We start from the raw sequence: 16444 nt of genomic DNA on the forward strand, positions 1-16444 counted from the left end.
TCTCCTGTAAAACTGAGAGAGGACTGATTCATATCAACATTTAGCAAGTGTGGTGCAACTATTGTGGATTTAAATCAGATTTTATGATTGGCTGATATGTGTTTTAATGCTCTTGATTTCACCAGTTGTGACAAAAACCTGGGTCCTTATCTAAAGCAATAACAGTATCTCAACCCTTTTCATTTTAGCTTACATTTTAAAATATAAATGGTGATGGAGTAGGGATGGAAAAAAGAAACCAAGAAGCAAAACATCAAAGAGAAAGAATGAAAAAGGAGCAATATGGTAAAAAGGTCTCTTCCCAGCCCCCCAATTGAGATGTACTGTTGGAAACTGGGATTAAAATTAGTTTAAAATCATGGAAATTCAGCTACATCTTGGAAAGCTGAGATTCCTTCTGCTTTTATATATCCCAAGACAGAAAGCATATTTCATAGAATCATAGAGTTGGAAGGGGCCATACAGGCCATCTAGTCCAACCCCCTGCTCAACGCAGGATCAGCCCTAACCATCCTAAAGCATCCAAGAAAAGTGTGTATCCAGCCTTTGCTTGAAGACTGCCAGTGAGGGGGAGTTCACCACCTCCTTAGTCAGCCTATTCCACTGCTGAACTACTCTGACTGTGAAGTTTTTTCCCCTGATATCTAGCCTATATCGTTGTACTTGAAGTTTAAACCCATTACTGCGTGTCCTCTCTGCAGCCAACAGAAAAGGCATCCTGCCCTCCTCCAAGTGACAACCTTTCAAATACTTAAAGAGGGCTATCATGTCCCCTCTCAACCTCCTTTTCTACAGGCTGAACATTCCCAAGTCCCTCAACCTATCTTCATAGGGCTTGGTCCCTTGGCCCCAGATCATCTTCGTCGCTCTGTACCCTTTCAATTTTATCTACGTCCTTCTTGAAGTGAGGCCTCCAGAAGGACATTTCAGTGTAGCTAGGAATGCGCTTCATGTGTGAATGCCAAGACAAGAAGAGGTTTACTATAGGCCAAAATTACAACTACTTCATGGAACCAGATAAACATTGCCAAGTTTAATGTGTCATATTTAGAAAAGCTGCACATCACTATGGTCATCTGTCCACAGTACTAAGTCCTTATTGAGGTAATATTATCAGTTAAATATACTAAGTTTAATACTTACAGGACTGTGTCTCTGATGTCAACAAAGGCAAGGAGAGGGAGAGAAAAGACAATTATTTAGGTTTCTGTATATTTATTACTGGGGTTGTTTGGGGGTTTTTTTTGACGTATTAAGCTACAATTTGAAATATAACAATTCTAAGCATAGCCTTAAAGCAGGTATTCTCAGAATGACATTCCCCATGTCTGGTAAATCTCCCATACCACAGCACTTACATCATCATCTATAGACCACTGGTCTTACTAATGGAAATATATAAATAATCAAGGTATCTGTTTAACACGAGAGCAGCTGAAATTTGATAAACAAGCAACTCAATACCCTTCAATTACTAACAACTCTGTATGATGGACATTTTAAGCCCTTATCTCGTGAAAATCTTTAAAGGTAATCTTCCTCACAAAATGAACTATTACTCCAGCAGAGAGAAAGCCAAGGGACAGAGTGGAATAGTGAAATCTGGTTTCTCGGATTTTAGCTTTCCCTTCCAAATAGCCTGAAGCCATAGGAGAGGTTCCCAGCAACAGTCATGTACTTGTCCAAATCAAGTTGTAACTTCCACTGAAGTTATATGATGGTAAAAAAACTGTTGTTTTTTTTTTTGCGGGAGGGTTGTTTGTAACTTCTCAGATAACATTTTAAATAGTTGAAATCCAGCAAAGCCCGTCAGTTTTCATAATGGCACAGGAAAGGACTATGTCAAACAAATGTTCTGGTATGTCACACAATATTATTTATTTTTTAAAAAGTGATAATTTAGCATTCAAATTGGCATAATTAATAAATTAGAAGATCCCCATCTGAAGACAATTTCATAGAATCTCATGTCCATTAGTACAGGAACACCGAGTAGGAGGCTGCATAGTACTAATATGTAAAACATTATGTTCAGAAACCAGAGGATTGGTTTTGGAACAGAACATCTTTTGCCAACTATGCAGTTGATTTGTTATTTCTCTCAGAAGAAAGATAACTTTACTGAATTATTGTATCCTTAACATGTACTGTGACAAGGATAATTATGGAAGCTTTCATTCTGCTCAAAAAAGCCTGATATCCAAAAATATCCTCTTCATTCAATTAAGCTCATTAAAATTCAGTTCACATAGGAACTCAACATTTCATGGAAGAGGTGATTTCTTGTTGAATGTATCCAAAATGGATTCCGATGCTTACAGTGTAATAATTAGGATTCTTTCTGATTTGTTATGCTAAAGTGTACTGATTACTCACAGATATTGCTGGTGAAAGTGTGATGTTTCCTATTGATTCTTTTAGTTCATCCAATGAAGGCATCGTATAATGAGAACTACTGCTTGGCTGTACAGGTTTAATTTCCACGTGGAACTTCCCTCGTTCATTATCTTCAGAGTCAGAATCACTTGATGAATAGAAGTGGTTCTCTTTGGTATGTTATCCCCAGTTAAGGTAAAACTATATTTATCTGTTACCAAATAATATCACTGCTCTGTGCAGACACAAACATACAACCATTACAAAGCATAACAATCAAAAGGATATTCTGACTAGTTTCTGGTTTAATGCTATATCCTTCTTCATCTACATCCGGAATGTTCTAGGGAAAAAAGTAATATATTGGAACAATTTGCTCTGAAAATATTGTTCAGTAGATATAATAATTTATTATAATAATTTACTTATAAATTCAGCAAAATTTCGGAGCAGTTTTATTAATTATTCTTGTACTTTGCAAGAATTATAAACATTCATCTTTAAAACTTCTGTTCAACATATGGACAGCCAAGACAGACTTAAAACATTTTTCTAAACTTAGTATGGAGTCAAGAACTAAAGTAAACTGTTACTGATTAGTATCCACATTGTTACTGGAGTGAGAGATATTAGCTGGGATCCAGCGATGTGGAAGCAGAACTATAAATGGATATAGTACAATTTCACTTGCATAAAATCTTATGTAATATCTAGCATTTTTAGTATGCTCTGGTTGCACAAAATCTTGAGTCAAGTGGAAATATAAGTAGGAATACAGTGAAACTGACATAGCGCAAGCAGCTTCTGCAGTCTTTCTCTTGATTTGCACTTACACAACTCTAGCACAAGCAGAAATTTTATACTGCATCCAATCCACTATCTGGCAAACATGATATGGTATGCAATGCGTGTCCTTTATCAGAGAAACAATATTTTATTAGAACGCTTTAAAAACAAAGAGTTTTTAATCAAGCATATGATTCCTCTTATTGTCTGTAGAATAGAAGAAGAAGAAGAAGAAGAAGAAGAAGAAGAAGAAGAAGAAGAAGAAGAAGAAGAAGAAGAAGTTGGTTCTTATATGATGCTTTTCTTTCCAGTTTTCACAACTTCAATACTAGACTATTTTACTGCCCTTGCTGTTCTGATGTTGCATCTGGGACAGATGATGGTGGCCCAACAGTCAATCACTGCAGCCTATTGCACCATTATTTATTTACTTATTTATAGTCTGTCTTTCTCACTGAGACTCAAGTGGATTATACAGTATTAGTCAATACAGTCAACAGGATGGGACATCCGATAAGCAATATAATAGGGTCACAATTGCAGACATCTAAAATAAAACTGAAACAAAGCAAAAGTATTTGCATAACGTGTTAAATTATACAGAAATTAGGATAGTACATACAGCAAGAAGTACAGTTCAGATGAATCCTATGAACATGGAAATGCACAGTGTACAAGATCTCTGCCTTACCAACCATTATTAACATGGTATGGCCAGGATTTACTTCCAATTTGTTCACTTTCAGCCATTTAACCACAACAAACAGGCAGTGATTCGGGACCCCTATTACATCACCAGAAGATCCGGTGAGTGTAGTCAGCATATAGATGACAGCCAGTTCCAAATTACAACTGATTTGTCCTAAAAGTTTTACATAGAAGTTGAATAAGCATGGGGACTGCATCCTCATAATAGGTCTCATGTTGATGATAACTGGAGTACCCGTCTAAGCTTGTATCCATATGTACCCCTCCAAACTTGTATCCATATGACAAAGAAACAATGATGGTCCAAACCTATGAATCACTATTCTGAAGTAAATTCCACTGAATTCAGTTGTGTTTATTTCCAAACAAGCATAACTTGGAGTGATGTCAAAAGATGTTTACTGTGGATCTATGACTTATTGGATTGTCTGCAGAAGGTTCACTAACTGTAAACAGTTTTCAATGCAGTGCAACACCCACCTCTGTTGTGGATTAAAATGCATGGAATTAAGACGGTTATGAACGATGTTAGCTCTCTAAAGATTAAAAAAACACTTGGGAATTAGCTGCATACACAGAGAGGGCTACTCAGGAAATATAAATGGTTGTGCCTGAATATGCACGGTTAGAGAAACAGCAAAATGTAGAATTCTACATCATTTCTACAGTGAGATAATACTTCATTTTCTTATTATACAAAGTGTTTTCGCAGTGTTCAAATTATAGAAGACCTCCTCTCTACCTCTTGCAGTAGTACCAGAGGGGGCCAGTTTTACAAGCCTCCAAGGGATTACTGGTTTAGGCTGATCTATATAAGAGGGTCCCAAGACTCCTGGCCTAGATCTTTCTAATTCTGTAGCTATGCACTTGGCTGAGGAAGACAATTTGTGTTCCTTTGTTTACTTTTACTCAACCATAATTTGATCTAGTCAGGTTCTCTCTTTAGCAAGCTGGTTAGCTGTTGTCATCCCCTCTGCTACTTGATTGGGTCAAATATCACATTCAATTAAACAGCATTTGCTGATAGATCCCAGTTGCCTTACATACACACCAATTAAACAAACTATTGATCCAAGTAGAAAGTGCATTGATAAATGCTTTAAAATTTCCCTTATAACTGGAGTAATGCCAGAACACAAAGAAACAATGCTTCTAAAGTGTGTGGTGTCTAATCTTGAACACCAGCAGGTAAATGACCAGAAGAGAATTATGATAGTAATTCAAATGGCCACAAGGAACAACATAAATGACAATTGGTTTCTTTGTTTTTACCCTGGAAACCATAGTGGGGTGGGACAAATCTTCTACCCTAGAAGATATAGCTCATCTGCCTTTGATCCATTTCTATCTGATTTCAGGTTTTGTTATGGAAGTGAGACAGCTTTAATTGCTTCAGTGGACAATCTCCAACCACAAGCCTCTGCTACTGTTATTGGGTATGTCAGCAGCATTTGATATAGTTGGCCTTCCCGATTCAGTCAAGAACTCTGGATATTTTAAACTAAGCTTTTTTTACCCGAGAAATAGGTTGAAGGAACAGCAAAAAGTGCTTCCTATCCATTACAGCTTCACCTTCTTGGACCAAGTGAATCTGGTCATGCTGATCCAAGTCAATAGTAACCCTGATACAAGAATATTGTAACATAGTCTTCATTGAGCTGTCCTTGAAGACAATTCATAGATTTCAACTGATGAAAAATGCAGCAGACTGCTTACTAGCTTGGGGAGATAGCTACTTGCCACATTTTTATTTTGAGATTTCTGCATTGGTTGCTAGTTTGTTTCTGTGTTGAATGCTAACTACTGCCTAAGAAACTTCATGGTTTCATGGACTTGCAAAGCTGAATCTCCTAGGGTCCTCAGAGGCACATCTTGGAGGGCCCATATTCAGCTTGAGCTGAGGCAGCTGAATGGGTTGCTGGTTGTGGCCTGGATCAAGTTCAAGGTTTTGGTATTAAACTTCAAGGCCACCTGTGGTCAGCACCCCAATTTCCTGAGGCACGGCTTGCCTGCTTATGCCCCCCACAGAGCTCTTCTCTCTGTGGGTGCAAGCTTACTGGAAAATTCTGGCCTGAGGGAGGTTCAGCTGGCCTCGACCCGGGCCAGGGTTTTTTTGATCCTGGCTCCAACTGGATGGAATGAGCTCTTGGGAAAGCTGAGCACCCTGACAGAGCTTCTACAGTTCCACAGGGCCTGTAAGCTGGAGCTCTTCCATCAGGTCTTTGGTTAAGGCCAGGGCAGTTAAGATCACAGCTCCCCCTGGGCGTGTAAAGATCTATGCCATTCCTATAAACCCCAAGGTGATATGTGTCTCCTGGGAGCAGGGTTAGGAGGGAATTTGAGTCCATCACCTCTATCTTGTTTTGATTTTTGTCTATACAAGGATTCTATTGGGAATTATTTTATTGTTAGCCACCTTCTGGGAGCAGTGGGGTACAAATTAAATTATAAATAAAATAAAACTATGCAAGAACTCTACTCCTTGGAGCAATTGATTCTTTCTTCTTGTAGGGGTACTCAGGATGATCACTGATCACTCTAGTGTTATCTACTCTGGCTGCTACTATTTTATGGAACAGACTTCTCAAAGGAATACTTTGGCTTTGTTGAAATTTCACAAAATGTTATTCAGGGCTTTTGGCACTGCCATTCCATTTTTAATTATGTATGTCAACCAGTTCATGAATTTTATTTTATTATCTGCTGAGTTCTGCTTTAGAGAAAGGTAGTCTTAAGTGTCCTCTAAATAAACAAACGTGAGTTTTGGTTTCATAACTCAACCTGATTCTAAAAGAATCAGCATCACACAATCCAGTACCATAGCTCTGCTTGTAGAAAACCAAGAAGCTTTAGCTATGCTTGACCTCAAGATGACCTTGTTGATAGAACGTTTTATCTTAACAGGACTTGACAACAAAGTAACTGGAACAAATATAAATAGCTGGAGGCCATGTGCATTTCTATATTATATTCCAACCAAACTTCTGATGTTAGACTGCTGAAGTTGTATATGCTATTTTGTAATCCGTACACAAGTTGAATGCAAATATTGTCAAACATTTACTTTTGATTTCTTCTGGCACAACTTGAGAACAGGTTTTTAAAAAGCTGTGGCTAGTGATATTGTAAAAGCAGCTAGTAACCATGATTTTTATGTGAATATAAAATAAAATGTTGTAGAATGATAGTATTTTGTGGTAATTTAAAATCAATATTTTAAAACTACATATTTGTGTGCTTATTTATTTATTGACTTTTATCCGGCTCTTTCTAAAGAAAACTAAGGGCGGATCACAGTGTCAGTAAAATACAAAAATTCTAAAAATATACCAAAAGAATTAAAATTAAATACAGTTAAAATGTTTTAAATCCTCATATAGATAAAATAAACTTTCTTTTAGCAATTCTGACCAATAGAAATATGATTCCTGAACATGCCAGACCCACATGGGCAACCAGCCATTGAGATGAGGGCACTGTAAGAAGAAGCTGGCAAAATTACCCTGCCTCTTCTGCCATGTAGCTCTTCAAAGTGGCAGGTCCATATTGGTTCCATGACTCCTGTAATGGAGGAGGAACTCTAGCATAATGTCTCTGCTTGTTTCAGATTTCTGTAATCTTATCCATAGCACTCAAGCCTGAATTCTCCCAAAGAGCTAAAATGACTAAATGGAGGCTATCATACTTTGGTCACATTATGAGGAAGACAGGAGTCACTGAAAAAGAAAATAACACTATGACAAATTGAAGGCAGTAGTAAAAAAGAGGTGGTTTGACATGGAGAAAGTCTGCAAGACCTGAGCATTGTTGTCAATGACAGGACATTTTATTATTCTTTAAATTTAAAAATTATTTTTAAAAACAATAATATTAAAAGGACACACAAGAAAACTTAGACTGGACAACCTCACTGTCTCAGTGAGAAAGGCAGACTATAACCATAGTAAAATAAAATAAATAATAATCTACTTCTGCCAACACATTTTGTTGGTGGTTGGCTGGATCTAAGCCACCATTTTCAAGACCAATATGCCATGCATGATGAGGGACCCTCAGGTACATTCCTGCCTCTGACCCATTCAGTTTGGGTTCTCTTCATGCCTTCCTTCTAAAATGCTCATAAGAGCAAACGTGACATGACAAAACTCAGCCCTTGTTCTTTCTATTCTGCTAAAAATTTAAACTTGATAAATGAAGTAGAACAGTTGGATAAAAACTGGTTAAACAGGACACAGAGAGAAAGAATAAATGGACAGTTTGCAAGGCAGCAAAGCAAGCAGTAGGGGCTCCATGTGGACTGGTATTGGGACCAGTACTATTCAACTTGTTGATAACTGATGTGGAATGGAGGGGATGGGATCAATATAGTGGAAAGGTTTGTGAATGATACCATATTATCCAGGATGGTGAACAGATCCAAGAGGATCTATCAAAACTGGGTGACTTGTCAATAATATGACAAATGAAGCTCAATATCAGTAATGCACAGTGAAGAAAAATCATAGCTTTAAATATATGTTAGTGAGGTCTGAATCAGCAGTGACTGAGAAAGGAAGACTATTAAAAAACTATTTTAAAACCCCATCAAGAGTGAGCAGCTGTAGTTAAAAAGGCAAACCCAATGCTATGATTATTAGAAAAGGGACTGATAAAATGGCCAATATCATAATGGTGTTGTATATATCTATATATGCAGCCTCATTTAGAACACAGTTCTCATTACTGTATCTCAAAAGACATGGCACAGCTGGGAAAAAGTCCATAAGTGCACAACCAACATTATAAAAATCCTGGAATATCTTCCACAAAGGAAAGAGTCTGAGATTTTTTGGTTCAGAGAAAGACAACTGGGGGCAGCGGACTTATACAAGTCTATAAAATTATGCTTGGTGTAGAGAACATGGATAGTGAACTTCTTCTGTCTCTCCTGCAATACCTGAATTCAAGTGACCCAATGAATTAACAAGCAACAGAAATCAGGACACACAAAATGAAATGCAGTACTTCACTGAACAAGTAATTGAATTGTAGAATTCACTGCAAGTGGGTATAATGATGGCCAGTGGCACAGATTAATTTATGAATGATTGGCTCATCAAGGGCTATAAAGGCAGGATATGGTGAACCTCTGAATATTTGCTACTTTGTGAAGCAATTTACAAGGCTAGATGGACCACTGGTCTGATACAGTATATCTTATTTCATATAAATAAATACTTAAATATTTTGAATAATAATATTTAGCAACAAAGGACTAACTAAATACACAGACTGTTACACCATCCTAATGATGGTGCATACATTGAATATGCAAATGTGACAGTGTTGTGCTAGGTACATCTTAAATTTTCACTCCTGAAAACAAAATATTTAGTTATTTATTCATTTAGTCATTTATTCGTCATTCATTCATTCATTCATTCATTCATTCATTCATTCATTCATTCATTCATTCCTCGCATCTCCCCGGAGTCCCGAGGCGAGTTACAGACATATAAAACAACAATAAAATCATACCATAAAACATATAAAACATATCATACATAAATCTCCAAACAATAGAACAAGATATGGTAAAAACTTAGTTCATATCTACTCTACCTCTTGGTAACCCACTTGAGGGGGAGGGAGGACAGAGGGTGCCAGATGGAGTATGCTACTGCCGCTGTAAGGGGGGCCAGATCTTCCATGCGGCCCAGCCTCACCCAACAGCCTAGCAAAAGAGCTCCATTTTGCAGGTCCTGCAGAACGCTGAGAGCTCCTGCAAGGCCCGCAGCTCCTCCAGGAGCTCATTCCACCAGGTCAGGGCCAGGACCGAAAAGGCCCTGGTCCTGGTTGAGGCCAGACGCACTTCTCTGGGGCTGGGGATGACCAATAAATTTGTACCCGCAGAGCGTAAGGCCCTGTGGGGGGACATAGGGCGATAGGCGGTCCCTCAGATACGCTGGGCCCAGACCACGTAGGGACTTAAAGGTAAAAACCTTGAACCAGATCCAGAAAATAACAGGCAATAAAATAGTAAAATGTCTGCTAATGTCAGGATGTGAGTCTGTTAATTATTAAAACATTCCATGCACAAATAATGTTCCTGTAGAAGTGGGTCATCTACCTATTTAGAAAAATTGCAATACAGAGTCATCTAAGATCTAGTTAGTCAGGATAAAATACGGACACATTTGGAAGCAGGTACTCCCATGTACTTAGTAAGACAGAATGTGCATGGGTTGGTTTTCCAGATGCATATACAATAGGGGCTCCCAGCCCTGTTGTGCTTATGGGAACCAGGAGATTATCATACTACCTTAGACACGTTCTCAGTCAATTAGAGGTCACTCGCCCACTTTTCCATCTCTGCAACGTCCTATTTGATATATAAGAACTTAAGAAGAGTCCTCTTGGATCAGACCAATGGTCCATCACAAGGGCAACAATTTTCTGATTACAGGTGGAAGACAGCAAGCAAGAAACCTTTACAGTGGTGATAGCCCCCTCTTTGTAGTATACACTTCCTAGAAAGGACTGATAAGATCACACAACAAGAAAGTTGGGAACGCAGCTTAGGAAGCATCCAAATGAAACTGTCATTGCAGACTGATTCTGTCAATGTATTTTTATTACTGTTGCTGCATGTTTGTTTTTGAAACTGAATTGTTAATTGTTTGTGAGAAGAGTACTTTTGACACCTTCTAAGATGCAGGTTTTTAGAAGCACAACATGCTCCTATAACTACACAATTTCAAAGAAAAAGTGTCTCACTGTACTTTCACCTTTCAAATATGTACAAAACCCCCTATCAAATTAAACAACACAATTAAACAAAATTACAAATTAGAAATGCAACTCTTATCCATACTCTGAAGGTATGGAGAGGTCCTCAGTCTAGTTGAGCCTCTGAGCTCTTTTAGCATCGTGAGAGCAAGGACTTTTAATTGGGGTTTTTATGGGGATTTTATTGTGTTTTAACTATTTATGTTGTAAACCGCCCTGAGACCTATTGGGAGAAGGGCGGTCTAAAAATTAAATAATAATAATAATAATAATAATAATAATAATAATAATAATAATAATAATAATAATAATAATAATAATAATAATAATAATAATAATAATAATAATAACAACAACCACCCTACATGGGATATTGGGCCCAACCACCAAATGCTAAGAAGCTACAAGTCAAATAATCTTATGCTTTGAAGTCATTTCTGGGTTTTCCTGCTCCAATGAGGTAGTTGAAAGCCAAGACTAGCTTCTCACTTTGGGGAAAAGATGCTTTGAAGCAGCAGCCAATAGCTATCAGAAAATCCATCAGCACAATACCCATGAGTGCTATCATTGGGATCTCTGATTTATGCCTTTACGTTGAAAACTGCAAAGTGAAGACTATATTCTAAACCAGAGGTTCAAGAAGCCACATATGACATCGAAAATGCTGCAGAAAGAAAGATCACATTTACACATGAAGTATGACAGCCATTCTATAAGAGAAAATGGATACGTATCTTTGTGCGGCTTGAATTTATTTCATTAATAATTAAACCGTGAGCACCAAAACAAGAAAGTCAAAATGAACACTGCAAGTTAACCTCAATTATGTTTCTCTTCACTGATTTATTTTTGAAATTGTCAAAAGCCATTACTTAGATGAACAGCCTGATCATTCTTGTGATAAATGTATAAGCTCCTTCGGCATATATTTACACAAAAATGAACATTTAATTTGCTCAGACTTCTTAAAAAGTTAGCCTCCAGCATGTATCCATGGTATAATAGTTAAAACGAATATTCACAGTTTATACTTGTTTGTATGAGACAGTCTTATTTTACAAGACTGCATGAACACAGTCAACTGGACCTAAAAATTCTTCGTAAGATTGGATGTCTCACTAACAGGGTGAAACCATCTCTGCCTGCAAGGAAATTTTTCAGAGTTTTTTGGAAACCTATTCTTCAGCTTCAACTGCAGGGAGTTCTACCTTTGTCATCTTGAATTACATATTTTTTAAACGACCATAGGAAGTAGGGAATGAAATTAATGAAAAAGGATCACTGTACAAATTTTGTCAGAAAACAAAGTTCCCAAAAGGTATTAGCTATATCAAAGCAAGACTACTTACAATTGAATCTGCATCTGGACATTCTCTGTTAAAAAAAATAGTAAGTGTTATAATGTATAAACACAGAATGTATATACTAAAAGCCATAATCTTTTTTGGTTGCTACTGAATATATTAAACATAACTGCTTTGTAACTCCTTTAAATCACTATATAGGACTGTATATATTAATGCTGGCAATTTATTTTTTATTCCAGCCAGAATTCTTCACTAAAACAACCCAAGTTCTGAACTATGTAAAATACAAATTCATTAATTCATATTAACAGTTTGAGACTTGCATTTACGCATTGTGAAAATTCCTGTCAATTGCCTTATAACTTTTCTAAAGCAGATGAATTGTAGGCTTTTATCTTATTATGCTACAATTATTTTTTTTAAATAGGTTCTAGAGTACTCAAATCAATATGGGCCCTGAGACAGCTCAAACAAAAAAGTTTTCTATGTAATTTTGTTTTACTCATTTAAGAGTTATACAAAACCAGGCACAGACCAGTTTAAAAATCAATTCAGAACATTAACAAAGTACTAAAAATCAGACAAGCAGCATCAAAATCTTATAAAACATTTATAATTGAGCAGACCAGTAAAACAGTAAGAGCTGTTTAATAACTATTAAGTACCTTATTCAGTATTAGGGGTTCTAACCTCCAGGTAGGATGTGGAGATTCACAAGCATTAGAGTTTATCTCAGACATTAGTCCCCCTGGAGAAAATGGATGCTCTGGAGGATGGATTCTATGGCTTTGAGGTCCCTGTCCTCCCCAGACTACATCCGCAAATCTTCAGGACTCTCCCAACCTGGATCAGGTAACCTTACTTTCCAATCCCTTCCAGTACCTAGAGGGGACTGGGGGAGGGACAACCCTAGTCAGTATTCAGCCACTATTTAGAGGCATTAAGGGTGAAAACACATTTTTAAAAACTTACCACAGTATCCACCTGGAAGAAAGTGCTTTCTTCTGGTGAACCACTGGGTAAGCTACTGTCCTGAATGAGAGAGGGGTCTTCCAGTCTCCCAGACCAGCCCTGCTGTTTATACAGGTCACAGACATTTTCTGAAGCTTCACTGAGAATCAGCTTCTAGGTTCATTTTGTTTTTTTAATATGTTTTTCTATTAATGTATTATTTAGCTTCCCCCTTCGTTTCCTAAATTCTGATTTTTGAGAGAGATCACAGTAAAGATGGCAAGTAAGACTGAATCTTCCTCAACCAACAAGGAAAACAGTATCCTTAAAGAGACCACTGACAGCACTGACCACTGCTAGGCAAGAAGCAAAGAATCAGGAGGAGAGGCAGCAAAAAATCCACCTCAAACAAGGTCTGGGGGGAAAATGACACAGCATATATACTTTGGGTAGAAGTGGAAAGAAAGGAAAAAATTGATTTAATATATGAATCAGAAAAATAACTTCACCTTCATCAAGGATCAATAATCTACTGTAAAGATTTCAAATTTAGAAAATTGATATTCAGTAAGCTTCCAGCAGAAAACTTCCCAGAACAGTCAGTTTTTAAAGGTTTTATGGAAATATAGGTAGAAGGGAGAAGGGAGAAGGGATACAGCAGGAGAGAGGCTGTTCCATAGGCACAGGGTAGCCACTGTCATACACTAGTTTTTGATCAAGACAAGCAATACTGCCCTTGAAGAAGGAATGGTCAAGAGTCTGGTGAGCTGACCTAAGCATACATAAGGAGGTGGGTCCCAGACCATTAGACAAGAGGTCCCAGACCGTTAAAGGGGTCTCAAATGATAACCAGCTCCTTAAACTGGACTTCGAAGCAAATGGATAGCCACCTGTTTTGACATCAGTAGTGTAAGCAAAACTTCTGAGTTGCATTCAAGTACAGTCTCACATAGAACAAGTTAAAGTAATGCAGCCTATGAGCTAAGGAATCATGATTCAGTATGGTCAGATCAGTTGAGCCAATTCCTTGAGCCAGGAAACAGATTCTGCATGCTATCAGAAACTCTGCTTCCTATTCAACAAAGAAAGACAGGGGGTCATGCCTGTAATTTCTATCCTTTTCCAATCATTAATAAAATGAAATGGCTTACAGAGACTTACAAATGGTAGATCTTAAAAACAAATGGCTTACAAATGGTAGATCTTAAAAATAAACAATTAGAATTGTTATACACGTATAAGAATATATTTGTAATCTTTAAACCGTCCGTGGCGCCGCGAGCGCCACGGACTAAATAAATGGTTAAGGGGTTCTAAGGCGGGATGTGTCCGTGATGAGGAAGGGTCCGGATTGGACCCTTCCTCAGGACAGACAATCGGAGGGACCAATCGGCAGGCACGCAGCGCCTGCCGATTGGTCCCTCCGATTCCCAGCCCCAGCAACTGCGAGCCGCGCACAGCGCGGCTCACAGTTGCTCCCTTTGCCGCCGGCCTGAAACGTCGGAGGCGCAAAGCGAGAGCCCGGCAGCCTGACGCCTCCCGCCGCCGCGTGAGGGAGCCCCCGGCAGTCGCGCGGAGCGCAGCTGCCGGGGACTCCCTGCCCGCCAAATGACCGCCGCCCGGGGGAGGCCCCGCTGCCCGACGGACCTCCGACGATCCGGTAAGTGCCTAGAGCCCGCTGTATTACTCATACAGCGGGCTTGATTACTAGTATGACATAATTTACTCATAAAAACTAATAACAAGACCTAAAAGCCAGACTGAAATGGGTCAAAGACCTTCAGATAAGACTGGAGTTGCTCTGCTACCACCTGCTCAATCACCTTGCCTAAAAACAGAAACTGTGACATAGACCTCTAACTGGCCGGGTCATCTTTTGCCAAGAAAGCATTAAAAAAATTTTTTTTAAGATCTTGAGTCTCTGCGAGAAATGCAGACTATATATGCAGTTGTTATATGCAGTACATAAATAAATTACTATTGCCTCCTTAAGGGTTTAGGAAATTTCCTGCTACTAAACAATATAATCAATGCTGACCAAAGAAATCCAGATTTTATCTTGGAAGATTTAAGCATCTGGAAGGAAAACAATTTGTTTTAGACATGGTGGGGCTTTCACAATCCAAAGAATCCTGTCCACCTCAGTAAAGAGTAATTCCAAGGGAAGCAGTTCCAAGGGAATGCTTATGACACTTCAAGCACTTTATCTTCCTTAAATCTGGTGCCCAAATTAGATTACGATTAGCAAAGAATCAAGATAAGCATAACAACAAATCAACCAAACACATTTTCCTCCAGCAGTTCAGATCTAGATGTCAACAGATTCAAACTCTGCTTCTAGCATATTATTGCTTTTGAAAAGTTTAAAAATGGTTTACTAAAAGTTCAAAAAAGTTAAGAAACCACTTACACTGATTCCGTATCTTTTTCCTTTTTTATAATCCCTGGTAATCCAAAAGTCTTTCTTCTTCTTTGCTTTATACCTGTAAAAAAAGTACATTATTAGAACAAGATATTTAATCCAGTTATGAATTTCCAGTACATAGCTTACAGGTCCTCAGTACATAAGTTCTGTACACATACAAAGGCCTGTCCATCTACCACCACCTATAAACAGTAATACAGATGGAAACAAATCTAGGTATTCTTTAAGGAAACTGCCAATTTCCACATCAAATTGGACCATTAATGTTTTCTAGACCAAGTTTCCATTTACCACCCTTATTCATTACAATTATCTGTCTAAGCTTTCTACCATGTCATGTGGTGGGGTAGAAAATGAAGAATAGAAAAAACTATATGTTGCTGTATATTGATGACACCTTGCCTCGTGTCTCCTTATAATTTCTCTCATTATTTGAGTAAACATTAAAAAGTATTGGAAGCTGGCATGAACTTTAAGATTTATCCTCATTTTCTGGATCCTGAAAAGTAAAAACTTTTCCACTGAACTCAGCCTAATGATAATATTAAAAGCTGAAGCAGGAAAAAAAAATCAACGGTGCCTTAGTTCCTTTATTTGTGTGATCAGCCAAGTTTGTGTCCCTAAACCAAGCATGGAGGTGGAATGGCAAGGATTGAGATATTTAGTTTCACCTAGAAACTCTTTCTGAATCAGTGAGATCAGTAAAATGTTTATAATAGAAGTGCCAATGTACCTGTGAAGCTGAACAAATAAAGAAAGCCAACAGGAAAGCAATTATGTTTTAATTAACAGTTTTAAAATTATCACTTAAATGACTATATTAAATTAAATTACTGCATGAGAGCCTGTGCAGTGGTTAGAGTATCAGACTAGGATTTGGGAGACCAAGACATATTATTTATTTTTCAATTTATTAACCACCATTCCCAGACTGGCTCATGGCAGGTTACAATACTTAGGCTATTTCCACAAGGAGGGGTAAAAGACAAGTGGCTTCTCCAACCCCCAGCCCAGTTATGTGGTTATGCCACAACTCAGATGTATTTTTAATTGAAATCAACACTGCCGCATTGCTATAGAGAAATGCCAGAACAATAAAGCATCCCCTCCCCCTTTTTGAATT

General features: G+C 37.9%; 1 protein-coding gene across 1 annotated transcript in view; it reads right to left on the reverse strand.

The window, feature by feature from the left end:
• The window catches only part of FCHO2 (FCH and mu domain containing endocytic adaptor 2), an 81309-nt gene that overhangs the window by 21660 nt on the left and 43205 nt on the right, over window positions 1-16444 (reverse strand). Inside the window, exons 10-14 of the mRNA XM_077347431.1 lie at window positions 15307-15379; window positions 11988-12012; window positions 2662-2719; window positions 2377-2552; window positions 1144-1155 (exon numbers count right to left, since the gene is read on the reverse strand). Of these exons, the coding sequence (XP_077203546.1) occupies window positions 1144-1155; window positions 2377-2552; window positions 2662-2719; window positions 11988-12012; window positions 15307-15379 (344 nt within the window). The remainder of the gene's footprint in view (window positions 1-1143; window positions 1156-2376; window positions 2553-2661; window positions 2720-11987; window positions 12013-15306; window positions 15380-16444) is intronic.

The sequence above is a fragment of the Paroedura picta genome, chromosome 7, assembly GCF_049243985.1.
Source record: "Paroedura picta isolate Pp20150507F chromosome 7, Ppicta_v3.0, whole genome shotgun sequence".
In the NCBI taxonomy this organism is placed as follows: domain Eukaryota; kingdom Metazoa; phylum Chordata; class Lepidosauria; order Squamata; family Gekkonidae; genus Paroedura; species Paroedura picta.